Genomic DNA, 21176 nt, shown 5'->3' on the forward strand with positions numbered 1-21176 from the left:
ACAATTTTATTCAAGCTTCCATTTTGCCAATGAGGAGGCAGAGCCTTACAGAGGAGAACTGAAATGGTTCAAGGACAAATTAGTGTTGTAGCCTTGTTTCCTCAGTTAAGCCCACTGCTCTCACTGTTGCTTCTTAGGACCTCACTTTAAGATCTCCTCCCTGCTAATGGTATTTTCTGTGCTTTTCCACATAGTGCTCTGGGTTTTCTATAGGCATCATTTGGTGGATTATTAAAATGATGAGTGTTGAGACTTGGAAGATGGTTCAGTGGTTAAGAGAATTTGCTGCTTTTGCAGCAACTTTAGTTGGGTTCCCAGGACTAATTTCTAGCAGCCCCCAACCACATAGAACTCCAGCTTCAGGGGATGTGAAGATTTCTTGCCTCTGTGAGCATTGGAACTCATGTACGCAATTCATATGGTACAGGGTAGGGAGAGGAGAGGTAGTTAAAAATACAATAATATATTTAAATGATGAATGCTAATGTGGAATGAAGTTGATGTGTGTCAGCACTGCCTTTTTAACCTCCTTCCTTCTTGCTGAATTTTGCACATTCCAATGCATGCAACTGCATTTTACATATTCCAGTGCATACAATGTAATACAAATCCTCCTTGAGAAGAAACTGCAACAATATTATTGTGAAGTTTTATTTGGATGATAGGCACCTCTAGCTTTATATCTGCAACATCTTGGCAATTATCTTGGCATACGACAAAGGCTTGGATAGACCACGTCAAAGACTAACAAGGGAAACAGGATTTGCTCTGTGAAAAAGTATTCTACCAGCCCATTTACGTCTTAGACTACTAAGGCCAAATGGCTAAAGTGTCCCCTGTAACACTGATTTCTTCCCCCCTCTCTAAGCACCTCACTGCTCTCCTTTTACTGTCTCCCCTTGCAAGGTACAAGTACACATTCTGATGAGCAGCAATGAGTGACAGGCTTTCTTCTCCTACCCTGCCACGCACTGGAAAAAAGGAAGAACCCAGGTCCTACTTGGTGTTTGTCCCTGGCTAGTGGAATAATAGAGAATGCATGTGTTTCTGAGAGCTAGCTGGCTTATGCCTAGACTCCAGATGCCATCAAGAGAAGCAGATACTTTTATTCAAGGAAACATGAGTTATAAGAAAGCAGAGTAAGCAAAGAATGTTATACAAGGAGGAAGTTATTTCCAGTACTGAATGCTAAAACTGGAAAAGAAGTCTATATATTTGAGAGACTGTAGGTCAGATGTATACAAGATATTGGGAAAGGTAAACTATATCAATGGCTCCTTCTTACTGCTGATGAATAATAGTATGATAGTTGGGTTTGGAGAAGCAATACTGGGCTTGTTTCAGTTTTCCTGTTCAAATTTTCTTGTTGTGATTGGAGTGGAGTTGGAAAGCAGCATATGTAAAACTGTCCAGCAATTTAGGATGCTGAGCTGATGAGGGAGACTTCAGACCATAAAAAACAAAGCAAAAAAAAAAAAAAAAAAAGAGAGAGAGAGAGAGAGAGAGAGAGAGAGATGCTGTAGCTTTAATTGACTTCTATAGCTTGAATAGATCCACCAGTGAGTCAATGAGAATTTGACCTATTAGTTGACACTGTAGTGTTAATTGATCACTATAAGTTTAATTAATTGATCATAAAGATCAATAAAGACTTGACCTTTTAAATATTTTCTTTTAAACACAGCATTTTGCTAGGTAGGGTTGGACTGGAATTCACTATGATAGCTCCTATTAGATCAAACTAGCCTCAAATTTCTTCTTTTTATTGATAATCTTTCCCTCATATATTACATTTCAACTGCAGTTTGCCCTCCATATTACCCTTTCAGTCCCATCTCTCCCACCTCTCCCATCTACCAGATTCACTCCTCTTCTGTCCCCTCTCTGGGATACCAAACACATATGGCATATCAAGTTGCAATATTCCCTTATGCTATAGAAGTTTTTTTTTTTCCTTTTGGTATTATTGATTGTGGATCTTAGTGCCTTTGCTATTGTTTGAAGCTCTGAAGTTGTCTCCTGTACCAATGTGTTCAAGTATATTTCCCACCTACTGTTCTATCGTTTAGTGTATTTGGTTTTATGTTGAGGTCTGTGATCCACTTGAACTTTATTATCATGTAGGGAAATAGATATGGATCTATTTGCATTCTTCTGCAGACCAGTAGTACCATTTGTTAAAGGTGCTTTTATTTTTTCATGAACATTTCTGGCTTCTTTATCAAAAACAGGTGTCCATAGGCATGTGAATTTATGTCTGGGTCTTTGATTTAATTCTATTTATCAACCTGTCTACTTTTATGCTGATGCCATTAGCGTTTTTTGTTTGTTTGTTTTTGTTTTTCTTCAATAGAATGAGAAATCAAGGATGGTGATAACTCAAGAAGTTCTTTAACTGTACAGGATTGTTTTAGCTATCCTTACTGTTTTGTTTTTCTATATGAAGTTATAACCTGAGATCTGATGACAAAAAGAAGGAGTCTATTGGGGGGAAATGGGCATGCTCTGAGGAGTGCTGAAGGTCTGCAGATAGGATTCTGCCTGAGTTTCTGGGTACCAGCATGGCCACTGGTAGAGCCTCCAACTTCTTAAATCTGGCATGATCTTTCTAAGTCTGTCTACTGAGCGCTGGATTTTAGACCTGTGCTCTCCACACCTTGACCATTTATTTCTTCATTGATAATTTTCATTAACATTGTCTTCCCTTCCATCATAGCGTCTGTTACATAACTTTTTTATATTTTCCATTCATTCTAAAGTCTTGATATATGCTGTGGTTTACCATCAGGAATGGTTGGGAATTCTGTTGTTTTCCCTTGTGGTAGCTGATTCTTCCCATTTTTTTTTTTTTCTTTTTGATTTGTACAATTTTCTTTTTTTTTCTTTTTTATTTTACATGTTGATCCCAGTTCCCTTTCCCTCCCTCCCTCCTTCCCTCTTACCCTCTTTGCCCCCTCACATGCACCCTGATTCTCCCATTCTTAATGTAGTAGCTTACACATCAGCATTCAACCTAGCTACCACATCCGCTATGAAGTCTCCCTTAATTGGTGCCAGCCTCTGCTATAATTTCTGTGAATACTGTGTTACTCTGCTGGGTTTCCTTAATATCCTTAGTTTCTCTAGAACATGAACATAGCCAAGCACATTTATTATTAATTAATTATAGAGATCTTTCTGTTTGCCAGACACCTTTAGATGCCTTATATTCACTATTCACTTGATCTTTGCAGCAACCTTTTAATGAATACTATTCTTGTCTTCATTTCCTAAAATGAACAAGTTGGGTTCAGAGAAAGTAGTCAGCTTTCCCAGAGTTGACAAGTGGTAAACTGACATTCACACCAACATAGTTGCTAAATGGAAATAAAATGATGTGAAGATAAAGGCCACAGCTAACCCAACATCTCTCTGCTTGCAGAAGCTGACTGGGGAAGTGGGCAGCCCTGATGTGATGTCCTCAGTACGTGAAGAATCTCCATTCCAGAGGAGGTCTACTTGACACATCTGAGAGGCCACCATCTGAAAGTCTGCCATTCTGTTGGTGTAGGGAGTGACAGCTGTATTCTCCTGTGCCTACAGCATAACCAAAAATGAAGGAGAACTACTGTTTACAAGCTGCCCTGGTTTGCCTGAGCATGCTATACCATAGCCAGGCATTTGCCCTGGAGCGACGAAACCACCTGCGGCCCTCATTCCATGGACACCATGAGAAGGGCAAGGAGGGGCAGGTGCTGCAACGCTCCAAGAGAGGCTGGGTCTGGAACCAGTTCTTTGTGATAGAAGAGTACACTGGGCCTGACCCTGTGCTTGTGGGCAGGGTAAGACTGCTTATATTCAATATTGATCAATTTGTATGCCTTCATCATAGGAAGGACATGGCCAAGATAAAAGTTAAGCAAAAAGAAGGCAAACTAACAGACAAAAGAAAGACACAATGAAACAAAAACAATCACATAAAAGAACACAAATGACTTGCTGTCATTAAAAAGATAACCACATCGTATGTGTGTGAGTCTCACACACACACACACACACACGCACACAGATAAATAGTGTGTGTGTGTGTGTGTGTGTGTGTGTGTGTGTGTGTGTGTGTATATATATATATATATATATATATATATATATATATATATATGCTTTCAGGTTTTTTTTTTTTTTTTTTTTTTTTTTTTTTGCCTCATTCATAGACTTATCCACACTGAGAACATTTCTAATATCCTCTTCTTATACCGTAAGGACTCCATTTGTAAAAACTGCTTTGTGGCCTATTGAAAGAAATACTGCCTTAATTTACTGAACCTTTCTTCAGTTGGAGGAATTTATCAGAATATATCCTAACGCCAACTTGCCTGTCCCCATTTTAATGTCCTCATATCTCCCTGTACCCCTTCATCATAGCTTTCCTTTCTCTTTCACTCATGCCTTGCTCTTTAACCAAATTTCATTCTACTTTGTATGAGGGATTAGATTCCCTCTGAATCCTCCAGTCCTGGTACTCACCACAAATACAAGGATATGAATGAATGTGTGCCATTAGGATAGGAGTGATTTTATCCTTATTTGCCTTCAGGTATGGTTATGCTAGAGTTAGATTTCTACTTCACCTTAGGTTTTGCATTTGTTATGCAAACGCATCAAAAATATAAATGCAAAGAGTCAAAAAAACACATTTGGCAAACTGACCTCTTACTGCTTATTAAGATAAAATATGTGGCTCTTTTATATAACACTGACATTAGTTATTAGGAGACAGATACTTTCATATACACAAATTGACATTGTACTATGTGGAGAAGTAGTGATAGGCAGAGGATAAATCAGGGTAAAGTAATACCTGACTTCAAATAACATAGGGAAAAGGAGGCAGCCATGCTTTCAATTAAGAAAGAAAATTTTCTAGCTAGAATGAGAAGGTTAATAAAACTCAATTTAATCATTATGAATTTATGCACCTAACACATATGAAAAATAGAGGGTAGTAGCTAATAACTTCTGACACAAAAGGTACACATAGAGGAATAAATGTAAACATAGATGATAGAGACACATACCTTTGAATTCCAAAGAGACCAACAAAGTTGCCTTACTTATTCTTTTATACGTAAACAGCAATCTTTTTATATAATTGATTTTTATACTCAATGAGTGTTCATGATGATCTCAACATAGTTTAGAATTGGGAATATGTTTTCTAGAAATGATGTACTAAATAATTTCATTCATGTATGCATAAAGTGAAAATATGTAAAAATAGTTTTGATAAAATGGAAATACAGGGATCTATTCAACAACCAGACTTCATAGGCTGAAGTATTGCGCTAGTCCACAGAAAGGAAAACAGAAGTCCAAAAAGGCAAGGCAACATAGCCCGAGCAATGTTCAGAGCTGGGAAGGAATTGCCCTTCTGCTGTGTCTCTGCCTTAGAGGGGAACAGTATGTGTTGAAACTTGGATGTTGCAGAGAAGATAGAAATTAATGACTCAGATGATTTTCTTCTAGCTGGATATAGCAAATATTGTATTGCTAGAGAGAGACCCAGGAATAAAGAGGAGAAAGGAAAACCTGGCACCATCCCCTATCTGATCTTGAAATTTTAGGCTACTAAAAGAATATTGGATAGATGGTATGTGTGTGTGTAGGAGTGTGCACGCACATGCGTGTGTATGTGTGTGTGTGTGTGTGTGTGTGTGTAGTTGAATTCCTTTTCCTTTTGAAATAGTGCTGAGATGGATCTCCTTTAAGTAGGAGAAATGGTTGATTTTTTTTCTAACAACCTTTAAATGGTTGAATGCTTTAAAATGTCCTGAAAAGGTAGAATTTGGCAAAGAAAAAAGACTTACAGTTTTCATGTCAGAAATTTAGCCTGTGTCATACTGTTCTGTGCAGGGAGAGAAGCCATCATTCTTTGGTGTCAGGAACTGGCTGTGCATGCCTCAGCAACTGGACCCTTGATAGTGCTTGCTGTGTTCCCAAACTGCTTTTGTGTGGAACCTAATAAATAGTATTGTCAGTATAATAGATTATCTTTATGTGAGAGGAAAACTAGGGAATGCTTATCCAACTTTTAAATCTTGAAGTGAGTAGAAACAAAAAAGAAACATGATGGATGCTTTGTAAAAATTTCAGGTACTTGGCTCATTATGAAAGGCATTTCTCTGTTTTCCTCTGCAATGTGTGAAGATCCTTAGAAACTTTCAGTGGTTTGACATTCATATTTACTTCTTTGTATCTCATTCATGGGACTAAACTTGTACCTTTTGACACTTATGAAGCAGAGGGTAAAAACAGGAACACAACAATTCCTAGGCAGAACAGAGCGAGGAACACAGACAATGAAGAAAATGGAATGATGATTGTTCACTGAAATCCATCAAGTAACTTCATGTGGTCAAACTCTTAAGAAATATAATAGCCATATTTCATTAAAGTGATGGATTATTTTGACTAACATGTTCTAAAGTAAACTTTGTTTGCTTTCCCTGCTCCAGACGTCCTGGTCTTTGTGTTCACCTCTGAGGTGAAATGTTAGATGTTTCACTAAACCACTACAAATAAATTAGATATCTTTTGTGAAATTGAAATGGTACAAACATTTTAAAAAATAGAATATTAAGTTTGTGTCTCTGTGTGTGTGTGAACCATAAGCAAGTTGTGTAGGCCTTAGTTTCATCATGATAAAAATTTTGCTGAAAATAAGAAAGTGATATTTGTAAAAATATTAGATCAATTAACATTAATTGAAAATTAGTCATTTTTATTATTGTGAATGTTACATTTTTGATGAATTTCCATATGCCATGTGTTGCTTATGAAATTACAAATCCTGTTTTCTCTTTTTCTAGCTTCATTCTGATATTGACTCTGGTGATGGGAACATTAAATACATTCTCTCAGGTGAAGGAGCCGGAACCATTTTTGTGATTGATGACAAATCAGGGAACATTCATGCCACGAAGACATTGGACCGAGAAGAGAGAGCCCAGTATACACTAATGGCTCAGGCAGTGGACAGAGACACCAACAGGCCACTGGAACCACCATCAGAATTCATTGTCAAGGTCCAGGATATTAATGACAACCCTCCGGAGTTTCTGCATGAAACCTATCATGCTAATGTGCCTGAGAGGTCCAATGTGGGTGCGTAAGTGAGGGTCACCTACCATACTTCTACCTGGTGTCTCTATAGGTGGATAGCCTAGTGCTTGTTCTCCCAACTCTGAGTCAGAGCCTGTATTGCATCCTTATTGGACTTTTACAAAAGAAAACATTTCCTCAGTTGGATTTTTTCTTTTATTAAAAAGTTTCCTTTCTTACATAATACATCCTGATAATGCGTTCCTCTTTCTCTATTCTTCCCAGTTCATCCCCATATCCCTTCCCATATTCGTTATTCCTATTTCTGTCTCACAGTAGAAAACACAGGTTACTAAGGGATAAAAAATATAATAAGATAAAATGAAGGCTAATGCATGGTAATAGGAAAAAAAGTAACAAAATGAAGGGAAAGCGTCCAAGAAAAGGTGCATGAAACAAATACAGACACAGAAATTGAATTTTCAAAACTTCATAACAGGCTTGAGGTTGTAAAGTCAAGAGATATTAACTATTAAGAGTCAAAGGTGGAATATTATGATTGAGTTTAGCAAATCCTGACTTGGAGTGTCAGCTAAGTGATGTGGCACCAGTTAATATCCTTTCTTCCTTTGTGAAATGGGACTAACAATTTCTCATCTTCAAGGAGTATTGATAACATGCATCCAATTACTAGAGTATATTGATGTCCAATAAGTAACAGCAATGGTAATGTTTGTCACATATAGGATTTGTGTTAATTGATTGTGTACCTACCCTATTGTATTTAACTTGGACATGATTGAACTTTGCAAAGCAGTGGACCTGGTTGGCCATGTATATATGAGAAACACAAGCAGAAATAAATTAACTATTTTTTATAAGGGTCGCTTGTGCTCCTTTTTCCATCCAGCATGCATCCAACACTGCCATTATTTGATGATCTCAATACACTTAAAGACACATTGCTTTTCTCAATGATAGAATTCTAAATGTTACTTCAAGTAGCTGCCTCCTTGGTATCACTTGAATTTCTAGAATATGCTGGTTATGGTCTTTTGAGGCTGTCTAATTCTTTGAGCTTGAGTCTAAAGACAATCAGGAATGGGTTTTTCATTTTACAAATGAAAATAAACAAGCATTAAATGTGAGGGTCAGCTTACTCAAGAGAGTCAGCTGTGACCTTAGAAGTCTAAGATCCTTTCAGTATGTGTGTAGAGCTTCTTATGAAAGAAATGTCATTGTCTTCCATGCAAACTAAGGTCTTCTTTTACTGAGCAAAAGCCAAGCTGATTTTCTTTCTTCCTCCCAATCATATTTTCATGGCCTTCCCTTGTCTACTCTATCCTCACTCTTGAATTCTAATGAAAAACTGGATTAAGAAAGTGGGGCTAGCTAGGCATCCAAACTGATGAACCAGAGGACTTCTTATAGTTCTCTTCAGGGAACAGTTTGGTGTTTAGGGCAGTGTTCAGACATTCTACTATACCATATGAAACTAATGTCTTTTTTTGTCAGACAGCTACATGAACCTTGACTCCTTTGTATACCTCCCTAAATTATCATCTTGTCAACTATAAAATAAGGTTAATATTCTCTATTAAGGATTACATAAATATGTAAAATAGAAAGATTTGACAAATACTTAGGAAAATTGTAGAAATAAATGAAATCATAGTGGTTAGCAACTTCCTTGGACATTCCATAAAGTTTTTCTTTGTTATAGTCTCCATTTTCTAGAATAGTCCCTGGCTTGTGAAGAGTAGCTCAAAAGATACAGTGGTATTAGAGCAAACTGATATTGAAGAGAGTATTTGGTAGAGTGAGATTTTTCTTGTGTTTTTCATGGAAGTCACAGAAAATCCCGTGAAGTAGGGGACAGTTATCTGTAAGCTTTCTAGATGAGTTCTGTCCCCTGACAGGAGGAACACTGTCTCTGTTGGACAATGTCAGAGAAGGAACTTGGGTCTTATTATTGCTGGAACTGGATTAGACTCCTGAATCTGACAATAAATAACCTTGGAAGAGATTTCAAAATATCATAGTTTTCATACCAAATATTCCCCAATTAAAACAGGTGCAAAAATGTCTAGAAGAGGAATGTTAACACTTTATATGGAATTTAACCCAAACACTGCTTGCCAGAGGTAAATTGTATAATTGCTTCTTCCTTCTTTCCACCTCCTTTCTCTCTGTAATGTGCAACATACCATTTTCCAGACTGTTACTGTGGACAATGGAGCTTTAAAAGAAAAAAAGAATGAGATTCTGTCCTCCAATCTTGATTTCCTATGTTTTTTAGATCCCTATGATTTCTATTGCATAGCTAACAGACCCAACAAAGATGGAAAAATGAAATTTTCATGCCAGTAGGGAACAGCATTCCATATAATATTTATAGCCATAAATTAATTAAAATTTAGTATTAGCAGTAAATTTATTAAAGGCAAAGCAACAATAAAATGATGTATTTGCTGTTACAGATGGGGAAGAGTGCACTCTATCCTTTCATGAAAATCAATTCATTGTTAATTATCATTATTTACACTCTCTGGGAAGAATTTTATTTAATTATATGATATACTGAATATTTCCATCACATATTTCTAAGTATGTTTGACAAGGATCTTCATATTGTTATTTTAACTATACAGCCAGACAGGAGACATTCTAACTATAAAAAGTTTAGTTTTAAGACATGAGAATTAAAAAGAAAAGGAAAAGGAGAATGAGACAAGGAAAAAGAAATGAAAGAGAGTGTTTAGCCATTGAACTTTAGAAAAATAATGCAAAATAATACCATCTTGACTAATTGTGGGCCTCTGTTCAAGACTTGAAATTAACGGAGACTCTATAAACACTAATGTATTTAAAAAGTTTAGTGGGTGTTGCTAATTGCTTTGTTTCTCTTTTTAGGAACATCAGTAATCCAAGTGACAGCCTCCGATGCAGACGACCCCACTTATGGAAATAGTGCCAAGTTAGTGTATAGCATTCTTGAAGGACAACCCTACTTCTCAGTGGAGGCCCAGACAGGTATAGTGGATTGCATTGTCATTATGAGCCATGGCACATTGGAGTCAATAAGGAGTCAATGCCTTTCCATTTAATTGTTTTGACTATAAAATTCCTTAAACTTGAAAGAAATAAAAGAGACAATCTGGGGGTGGTGGGGTTAGTTTGAGGGCCTGATAGCCTATGCACATGTTGAATGGAGTAACACCCAATTATTAGTGTCCTAGTTCATAATAATAAATATTTAAAAATTCAACTTATGAGTTAGAAGTGTCTTAAATTGTGGATCCATATTAAAAGGACACAAAAACTGTTATAAAGTAGTTAACTTTGAAAGCATCCTTGGAAGACTACTGGGTCATATCAAGAGTGTCAGGAGTAATGGTTAATGGTCATGTTACAGGAAGATTCAGCATATTTCTATCTTCTCTTGCTGGGCACATAAGGTCCCAATGGATCTTATGAAATAAAGAGCAAACCAATAAAGTGATTCAATATACAACACAAACTAAAACTATGTTGTACTTCATTTATACTAAATGTGACTCTCAAGTAGAATAAACCCTACAATCCTATGAAATTGGTCTTTCATAGTATTATAACGAAACTATCCATTCTCTATAAAATGTTATGAAGTTTTGGAAGAGGTATTCAAACAATTTTTAGCTTTTATATATTGTTTCCTAAGTTAGTACTTTTCTCATTTGCTTACTTAATTACTACGTATGTATGCATTAATTCATCTTTCACCACCCTGCTCCAAACAACATGTGAAGTTATTGTCTATGGTTTCATAAAGCCATTTGTGACCAATTATTCAGTTAAACCAAAGATAAACATGAGATTCATCTAGAGTTTAGAGATGTTAAAAAACTCTAATCTTTGTCTTGGGGAACCAGGGTTAGTAACTACCATCTGAAACATGCAAAACTATCTAACAGATGAAGAAAATGAGGTCTCAGGAGTTCCAGGCTATTGAAAAGAAACATGTCAACATTGGGGCTTGGGAAAGCATAGCAAAGAGCAACACTTCCTCTTTGCTCTTTGTATTTATACTACAAATATTACCTTATTCACTGAGTGTGAATACTTCCATATGATCCCTAGAAATGTAAGTAACCATGTTTCTCATGCAAATAATGTTTCAATGTACAGGGTACATGAATAATTCAATCAATTAATCATGCTTGTCAGTGATAGGTGGTTATAGACTGCATCTTTGTACAAGCTTTGCTCATCTTTCTGAGTCATCAGTTCACTTATTAAAAAAATATTAGGATTTTAATGTATCATCTAAAATTTATGGCTTCTCTGTAAATTTGTATGGGTTGCAGAAATGTTTCTGAAGCCTATAGAAAGGACTAGATTCCTGAAGGTTTTTGCTAGGTAACCAGAAATATGGATTCAGTTATGAAAAGACATACAATAGGCTCTTGTCCTTTCAGTGTTCAGGATCCTTATGTCTGAGAAGGATGAAATTGTTACTTGCATACCTAGTGAAAAACAAAACTGATTAATACTATGTAAGTAGTTTTGTTATTTGCTTAAAAAACAGATACTTTGGGCATGAGTACTTTCTGTTAAAACTGTCATGTTAAAATACCTCTTTTGTTTTTGTTGTTTTGAGCAGATATATTCTTGATATTTATCTTTACCTTCCCAAGATCTAAAATATTTTTCTTGTTGAAATTTTGTCATAATAAAATTTGTAATAAATACATGTGATTTTTATTTATCACTTACCTTACAGGTATCATCAGAACCGCCCTACCCAATATGGACAGAGAAGCCAAGGAGGAGTACCATGTAGTGATCCAGGCCAAGGACATGGGTGGACACATGGGAGGACTCTCAGGGACAACCAAAGTGACGATCACACTGACTGATGTTAATGACAACCCACCAAAGTTTCCACAGAGTAAGTACTTGAAGTTGGTCAACTTGGTATTTTACCACTGTCCAGCCAGATCCACATCTTTTCATTCACTCTAAATTTACTCAACTTTCAAAAATAAAAGTCTAGAAAACCAAGAACAATTTTCATCATTATTGAAAAAGTCTAAACAAGATAACAACTTAGTTACAACACAAAACAAAGTTTAATAGTATAGAGATAATGAAAAGAAAGGTAGACATTAAAATTTCTATAAATCTAGAGACAGAAAATCTGTGTTTCTAGGTATTTAACTTACTAGGTTATTAGTCATTCAAGGTAAGAATCAATTACCCTTTCTCTCCATGTTTTTATCAATATCCTACATGTTAACAGTACCTTGGTCTATTGTTTATTGTTCCATAACGAACTGCCCAATATCTTGGTGATTTGAAATAATAATTTATTTGTGCCTTGACTTTTCAATTTGTGCAGAGCTTAGGGGAGATTGCTGCTTTATTTCCACTCCAGCATTGGCTGTTGACAGCTTGTCTGTCACTGAAAGCCCCAACTTCTAAGATTATTTATTTGGCTGGCAAGTTGAGATTGGCTTTTGTTTCCTCTCCACATGAACCTTTCTGTGGCTGAGTTCTTATTGTAATAACTCCAAGACCACAGGAATCAACTGCTTTGCCTTTTCTGAAATGACTACAGAGGCCATGTGGCTTCTTTTACTGTATCCATAAAGCTGCCAAAATTTTAGGAAACTTCATCCAGACCTCACCTTTCTATGGAAGGACCACAAAATAATGTTGAAGAAAGGCCTGAGGATGAGAGATATTGTCTGCTTTTAGAAGATGACATCTTAGTATCTAATTTAAATATAATTGTTTTGGTTTGGATTAACCCAGCTAGTGCTGATTCTTATATCATCTGAAAAAATTGGCAATAATTGTTTAGCCATTGTTATTTTGATTATTGCACAAAATCTATGAAATTAACAAGAACAAATAAATATGAACAAAGGGCTAAAGAGATAGTTCAGTAGTTAAGAATATATACTACTTTTTTGTAAGACTGATATTGGTGGTGACTATCTGCCTATAATTCAGCTCGTGGAAGATCTGTCTCCCTCTTCTGGTCTCTGCTCTACCTGCACTTCTGTGTACGTAGACACAGACATATACTTAATTGAAAATAAGATAAATCTTCAAATTTTTTACTTTTATTATTTTGAATTATGTCTTTATGAGTGTGACTATGGGGGGTACATGTGTCTATGTGAAGGTACCCACAGAAGCGAGAGATGTAGTTATGTGTTTTATAAATTGCCTAGATTGGGTGCTGGGAACCAAACTCTGGTACACAGGAAAAGAAACAGCAATCTCTCCAACTCCAAGTAGAACAGCTCTTTAGATACAATGGTATTGAAATACTGATGTTAATAATAGCTGCTAAGTGCACCATCATTTAATTAGTGGTTACCAATATTACAAATATCTAACATAAGCCTACATTTTGTAGATTAAAATGTGGCTTCTATGGAAAGTACAATGAGTGACCTAAAGATTTTCCAAAGCCATACTTTAACACAAATATGTGTGTGTGTGTACAAAAGGTGATTAAAGAGTTATAGCTAATCATAATGAATCTGAGGTTTCTAGTAATGGAAAAAAAACAGTCATAATGAGAATCCTTTCCATTAGAGCCTCTTCCTGCAGAGGACTTGAGGTCAGTTACCAACACCCATATCCAGCACTTCAAAATTCAGCTGTAGCTCCAGATACAGAGGACCTGACCCTTTTTATCTTCTCTGCAGACACCTCCCCTGACAAATAATGTACAGTCAGAGAGATATATACACATACACAGACACAATCTTAAAAATACAAATCAAGTAAAAATAAGGCAATTAAGTATGGCAATCAAGGAGACATGCTTGTTATTCAAAGGAATCCAAAGCTAGCAATATACACAATAGATATATTAAAGGAGAAGATTCTGAGATACATAATGGCTTTGGAGGATTCAAAAAAAGGTGGGGGAATCTTGCTCTTCCTGCTTAGATGGAAATTTAAACATCTTTGCTAGAATTGAGGCTCATACAGCATTGTCGAAGCTATATATACCATTCTGTACAATTGTTCATCATTATGCATGGGGGTCATTAATGTCCTTTCTTTTAAGGAGTTATATAATTAATTATGCCACTAACATCCCAGTGTCAGTGTTTTCACAGTCAGGAGCTTGAATAGGATTTGGAGAATATCCCATTATAGTGGGTCTTCTAAATCTTGTTATATAATGTTAATTTCTACAGAATGACACTCCCACTATCCCTTTAATGTGAAAGGAATCCAAAAATTAAGTTGAAAGGGGTTATAATATAAATGTAAAAGAAACAGCACTGTAACCGATAGAAGCTAGAGAGTGAAGAGGATAGGGGATGTAGCCAATACCATTGGGCTGAGCACTGGAAGATAGGGTTCCACCTCTCTATAGTGCATCTTAAACAGACTGCTTTTTGTCATATGAGGGTACTAGGTCTCACTGCTATACTGAATACTGTCCAGTTGTTTCCTAAAGAAACTCAACATCTTGTCTATTTTCTACAATGCTCTTTCAAATACTACCTATCTACTTACTATTATTGTCCTATAACAGAGGTCCCAATCTCACTCTTGTCTTTGCTATCCTGTACCTTTTCTCACATGAGGCTCACTGACATTTGTTGTACCTGGCCTCTGACATATTCATACACTTGTGTTGCTCAGTTCCTTCAGTGGAGTGAAGATTTCTTCTAAAAAAGCCTTCTATTCCTACCGTGCTCAGAATTAATTCAGGTCTCCTCACCCACACATACAAAACAGTGTTATGTGTCCACTTACATTCATCTGCAAAGAAAAACAGCTATCTCATACTTCCATATGTACAGTCACTCATATATGGCACAGGCATAAACTTAATTGACTATTGACTTGTGTATCTTAAATATTCCCACACACACACCCTTTCATCCTTTACCATACATTATTACTTATCCTATAACATCATAGTGTATATAGATACATTTTCTTTTTTCTGTACCTCTATTAAGAGAAGAATTATAAAGCTCTTTTTATTACTGAGTTTCCGAGCCAAAGGATTATGTGACATAATTTACATTAATGATATATAAATTTGAGTGTGTGACATCATTTACATTTCTGATTATTTTAAATGTAAATATGGAGGCAGTAGACTATCTAAATGCTTCCAGAAAATTCCATGCTTGACCATGTGGGAAGCATGCATTGTAAGACGAGAGACAGATATTGTTGTAAAAAAAGAGATATTCTTGAAAGATAAGATTTGTATTTGTCACTAAAATAATTATGAAGTGCTGAAAGGCTTTAAATATAGGGTGATTTTGCTTTTCTGTTTTTGCTTCTCTTTGAGCAATAAGCAGTGGTACAGGGAAACCTTGGAATTAGTTTGTTGCCTAGCATAAAAAAGCAAAAGTAAGACTCACCTGTTTATATATGTGGAGTCTTTCCCAGTTCTCCATCACTCTTTTCCTTTCTCTCATGAAACAGGTGACCCCATCATCTCACCCATGACCCCAATATTGTTATGTCATTCTGTAAAGAACACATCTTCTAGCAAGCAGGCCATATGGAATCCTCGTCCCACCCATGTACTTCTCTTCTGTGTTCTACCAATAGAAAGTTCAATTTTAAACACTTTGAGGAATTTACTGAGATTCAGTGAAATCTCAAGTCTTACAGCTGCCAAATAAAAAAGAAAATAAAAGTAGATGTCTTCTTCTTTCAGGCGTGTACCAGATGTCTGTTTCAGAAGCAGCTGTCCCGGGGGAGGAAGTAGGAAGAGTGAAGGCTAAAGACCCAGACATTGGAGAAAATGGATTAGTAACATACAATATCGTTGATGGAGATGGCATAGAACTGTTTGAAATCACAACAGACTATGAAACACAGGAAGGTGTGGTGAAACTGAAAAAGGTAGGTTAGGGGAATCAGACATGCCAGTCAGATGATCTGTGTTACAGAGGCAACCTGAAAAAGAAAGGAGACTGATGGGTAAGAAATGTACGTTTGAAAGACTGAGGGATGACCTTGTCAATTTGCAGCTACATCCTGAACTCTAGGGAGATAAGTCTTTTTCATACCGATATTGTAGATGGTGCTGGCAAAAGAACAGATTATACCTGTCTGGAGTGGCTGACTTGTTCTCCTGTGTTTTGACAAAATTATCTGGTGTGAGAAAAGACAACTTGAAAACTTTGGTTTTGGAAAAGCACCTTTAATTTCCTTGAGATCTGCCAGCCTAAGTCAACTGATACAGGCTGTATGGTGCTCTTATTTTAAACATCCCTATTTCACTGCACTGTGGGATTTTCCATGAAATTTTAAACAATCTCCAGTTTTCTTTCTTTTCAAATATGATCTTGAAATAACAATGATGATTCTTCCTGCTTATTCAGTTAAACTGTCATCAGAAACAAAGCATATCTCTACGCTGGATTGATTACACGTCCAAGCTTATTACTTCATTCTGTTTGGCGTTATATAAATCCATCTCATATTTACTCAGTACTGACTACTGGACAGAAGCCCACCTCTCATTCAATTTTAACATGAGAAAGTCATATGGAATAAGTTGCTCCAATGATCATTAATCCCTCAACTTACTGTTGAAATTGAGATTCAGACAAACTCAGACACAGTCACATAGGTACACATAGAATTCAAATATAGACAGCATTGGAGCAATGTTCCTCTTAAGACACTTTGGCAACTGAGCCAGAAAGTCACCTAAGATTTGCTTTAAAGTGAAGAAACAATTACAGTGCACTCAAAAGCACTTCCCTCCTGATTTACCACTTGAGAAATCAACACCTCTCCATCACAGTGTATGCAGCATTAGATGTGAATTGGTTGAGGGGATTACCTTGGTTTTAATCAAGCATTCATTTTCTACATGGTTTTATAATATGGATATTAAGCTTCCAATGTGATAAAAAAAATTGGATTGTAACATTGAGAGAAAAAAATTTAAAGTGAAGAGTCAATAAAGAAACTAGTAATTGGAGGAGAGGAGAAGGAGGGCCTGGGAGACATTCTCAGTAGTTGGAAGATGGTTGGCTCACATTTCACTGTGATATAATACATATTGGGTGGATGAAAATACTAAAGACACAGAAATAGTAAAAGTAGGTAACTATATTGAAATACCAATGAAATCTCAGGTGGAAATTGAGGTAAATTAAAGCTCAGATATTTGCAAAATTATCCACACCTGACTATGAGCTTCATGACCAAAGTTGTCTAATTATCAGCCACAAGATGGAAAGCTGTTCTTGCTGGTGTCTCTTTTGAAAAGTAGCTCTGTGAACTGTGTGTAGCTGTCAACTTTCTTTGTTAATTAATATTACTATCCCTCCTGTATGACACTGACATATGAAAATTGACATCAGTGATTCCTGCCTCCCATCCTTTGTTGTTCAAGTAATTGGGTAGTTGGTTATACAAAGGTTGTCACCTGTTTTGAGTATATTCAGGGCATAAACACATACTGTTCTCTAAATCCTGAAACATTTAAATCACTCCCATGAAACTCATACATAGCAAATGAGCTCTCTGCATATAATTAATTTGTGCACTTTACCCCAATTCACTGTTTATTATAGGCAGCAGGATGAGCTTTTACAAAGTACTGACATTTAGATTTAAAGCAATGTAGGCTGTTATTTAATTTGGAAGAGAAGATTTGCCTTAACTTGCACCATGAAGTTCCAAATGCCCACCAGGAAAACGCAATCAAATGTGAAATTAGTAGACTAAAAATATGGATCCTTTTGGAAGACATTACATACTATTTAATAATATAAAGACATGTGGAAATATCATAGAAATATTTTTATATTTTAAAGAATTTTCATTAATATGACATTTTCATCCACATCTTGATTCAACTTTTATTTTCTTCTGAGTTAATCAGTTGTAGTTACGTGTCAGGCAGGCTTGGGTAAAAGCTGGTAATATAAAATGTAAGAGATTGACTGCTAGCCACAGGGAATCACAGATTAACAGGAGAGTTCAGTTAAAAGTTGTTTATGATGAGAGGAGTTTCCTCAGACTTGACATCATTGACATTTCTGGCTTGATAAATCATAATTGTAGGTGGTGTTCAATGCAATACAGGATATTTCACAGAACCAGGACCTTCTTTTTGGACAGGTTAATAGACATATACTTTCTCCATCACCCCACCTTTTGTATAATGGTTAACAATACTGTTCTAGTTCTTACTAAATACATTTGGAGTGACTGGGAGAAAATCAGTTTCCATTTGAAGAGTCAATAATCATAAAATGTGTGAGACCATCCCTATGGGTCAGGAATGCATCCTGATTTGATTCCTGACAGCTGAACAACACTTTCCTGGTTAGACAAGGAGAAAAGAAGGCAAGAACAGGGCTCAGGAAAGACTGGTTTCAGAGAACAGACCTAATGGTGAGGCTAAGAGTGGACCAGTGAAAGATATGTTGTTGGGATAAAAGAGAGGAGGATTTCAAAAGGCTGAAGATGGTGTAAGATTAGTAAAGGAGAAGATGTCATGGTCTGTGAGGATTTGGGGAGCTACCCGCAGTCATGTTTGGAAGCAAGGGAACAGATTTTAAACCTGCTGCTCATAGTCAAAATGATCGATGTACAAGACCACATGGTACAATCATTTGATAGACTCATTCTTAAAATGTTTATAAATCTCTGTTCGAGTTTCAGAGTTTCATGGCAAAGAAGAACAAACTGTTCTGAGTATTTAACCACTCTCTGTTCAGTTATGTGCAGAACAATGTAAAACACAGATTAGCTTGTAGGTGGTTTGGTGCTGTTAGGAAAGAAAATACACTCATCTGTCCATTCTAGTACCCTCAGCCAGGTGGAAATCTCATCCACTATAATCCCATCCACTATAATCAAATACCTGCACATCTTCTAAGCTGTTCATTTTAAACCAAATAAACTAGTATGGGAACAGCAATAGAATACATTTGAAGCTTCCTTGTAATCAAGATTATGTCTATTTTTTTTAAGTTTCTTTGGTCTGTGTATCTGTATATATAGATATGGATATATAACATTTGCTTGCTTCCAGTCATAGGGTGATCTGATTTGTTAACTTAATGTCACATCATAAACACTTTACATGCTGTTATATAACACACATAATCATTTTTAATGACTATATTACATCCCATCCTGTCTATGGACTGTGATTTCCCTAATAAAATTTCACAGTTGGATTTGCTGTTCTATGTGTACATTTCCCCAGATTAGATATAACCTTCTATTATATCTAACAAATATTATGCGTTTTTCAATATTGTTTGTTTGCACTTTCTGTTGAATAAACCCCTCAGGGAGAATTTTCAGAGGTGAGGATTAGTAAACTGGGGTGGGCATTAAGAATTTCATGGCTTATGCAGTGTGTTGCTTCATTTAGTTTTATTTCAACTATTCATAACATGAGTTTAAATGTCCACGTGGGGAACTACCTCAGATACTGCTTGGAAGGAGAAAGGGAATTATTGTAAGTGAATGCTTAAATGTTATCCAGTCATCAGCCTTGCTGCTCATTCAGTAAAATGACTGATGCATGTAACTACATGATGCAGTTATTCCTAGGTATAGTGAGGCCAAAAACCAACAAGGTTCAATAGAATTCTTGGGTCTATTTCCCCTTTAGTAGTAAAGGGCATCTATGAGAGCATGCACAGCTATTTGAGGCCATTGAGCAGTACATCTCAAGGTAATGAAACTGGGCTAACTTCCAGAACACTTACAAGGGTGTCACAAGAGTGGAAAAAGATGTTCTAGACAAATCATTGCAAATATTGGATATCATAGCATGGAATGATCAGGATGAAGCCAGTTGGTTAAACTGCAGCAGGACCACATGTTACTCAACACAAACAGAGATTTATAGTGGCGGCAAGTATCTGGGTACTTAGACATATATCTCCATCTGGTTCAGATAGGTTTTACTTTAGGAGTATTAGCAGAAAGAAATTTCATCTTTTCTTATTAAAAATCATTTCATCTCAAACTGATCATATTTCTTTTTCTTTTCTTTCCTTTTTTTTCATTGTTGTTTGAGGTTTCTCTGTATTGTTTTGTAGCCTGTCCTGGAACTCGCTCTGTAGACCAGGCTAGCCTCCAACTCACATAGATCCACCTGCCTCTGCTTCCCAAGTGCTGGATTAAAGGTGTGTTGCCACCAACAAATTTCAATGTGTGATTCAGTCTAGTTGTTAGGGAGATTTCTGAGAAACTGTAGCAGTCTTGTATTGTCAATCTATGAATATCATTTATTTCTGCTTCTCTCAATACATCCACAGATCCAGGAGCTATTGGGTCTCACCTGGGAAGATGGAATGATGGATAATTAGAGGGCATAGTTAGCAGTAGGAAAAAGGAGTGGTCCTTGATTGCAGGGAAATGAAGGCAGGAGGCGTCAGAGTCAAAGATGTTGAATATGCTTAAGCTTTCTGAAATGATCATGTTCTTGAGTCTAGTGTGGTGGTGTAGAACTGGGTCACTCTAAACCTTGTGATTGTATGTCCATTCAGAAATCCAGAACAAGTATTTATTAGGCAAATGACATCTGCATGGAAGGCAGATGCCAACCTCAAAAGATCAAGCTTGTTTTAAAGACTTGTTGGCAATGCTTCATTGGAATACTGTTGAGAGAGTTGTTTTCAGGTGCTACAGCTTATGTTTGTGCTACAAGTTTGCTTTTCACCCATTGCTAACTCTATGTTTCTTATATAGAAGGAAAACATACTTACCATCAATCTCCCTATGACTGTATCCATTCAAATGCTACCTCTAAGGTTTTTGTTTTTGTTTTTTCCTCTTCTTACTTGTGAGAAAACATGTACTATTTATACTTGTTATTCTATAAATAGACAAATTTGTAATTTATGTGTTCTGACAAAAAAAGGAGAACTGTATTAATTGTCAGTCACTTATTCCTAAGAGAAAGTAACCTAATAACAAATGGATTCAGAACAAATATATGCCATTATGTTTTAACTAGAAGGCAGAGAACATCTTTCAAAAGGAGGGCTAGGAATCACAACCAATATGTTTTTAAAAATAGCATTGAGATATCCAGGAAGACAAAATTATGTCAATATGTAAGTAGG

At 36.2% G+C, this 21176-nt stretch overlaps 1 protein-coding gene across 3 annotated transcripts in view; it reads left to right on the forward strand.

The window, feature by feature from the left end:
• Cdh11 (cadherin 11) overlaps nt 1-21176 on the forward strand; it is a 148800-nt gene that overhangs the window by 102563 nt on the left and 25061 nt on the right. For all 3 annotated transcript variants that reach the window (XM_051201851.1, XM_051201852.1, XM_051201853.1), the window contains exons 3-7: nt 3422-3821; nt 6849-7143; nt 9994-10113; nt 11843-12010; nt 15779-15966. In XM_051201851.1, the coding sequence (XP_051057808.1) occupies nt 3594-3821; nt 6849-7143; nt 9994-10113; nt 11843-12010; nt 15779-15966 (999 nt within the window). In that variant the 5' untranslated portion in view covers nt 3422-3593. The remainder of the gene's footprint in view (nt 1-3421; nt 3822-6848; nt 7144-9993; nt 10114-11842; nt 12011-15778; nt 15967-21176) is intronic.

Source organism: Phodopus roborovskii, unplaced genomic scaffold (assembly GCF_943737965.1).
Source record: "Phodopus roborovskii unplaced genomic scaffold, PHOROB, whole genome shotgun sequence".
In the NCBI taxonomy this organism is placed as follows: domain Eukaryota; kingdom Metazoa; phylum Chordata; class Mammalia; order Rodentia; family Cricetidae; genus Phodopus; species Phodopus roborovskii.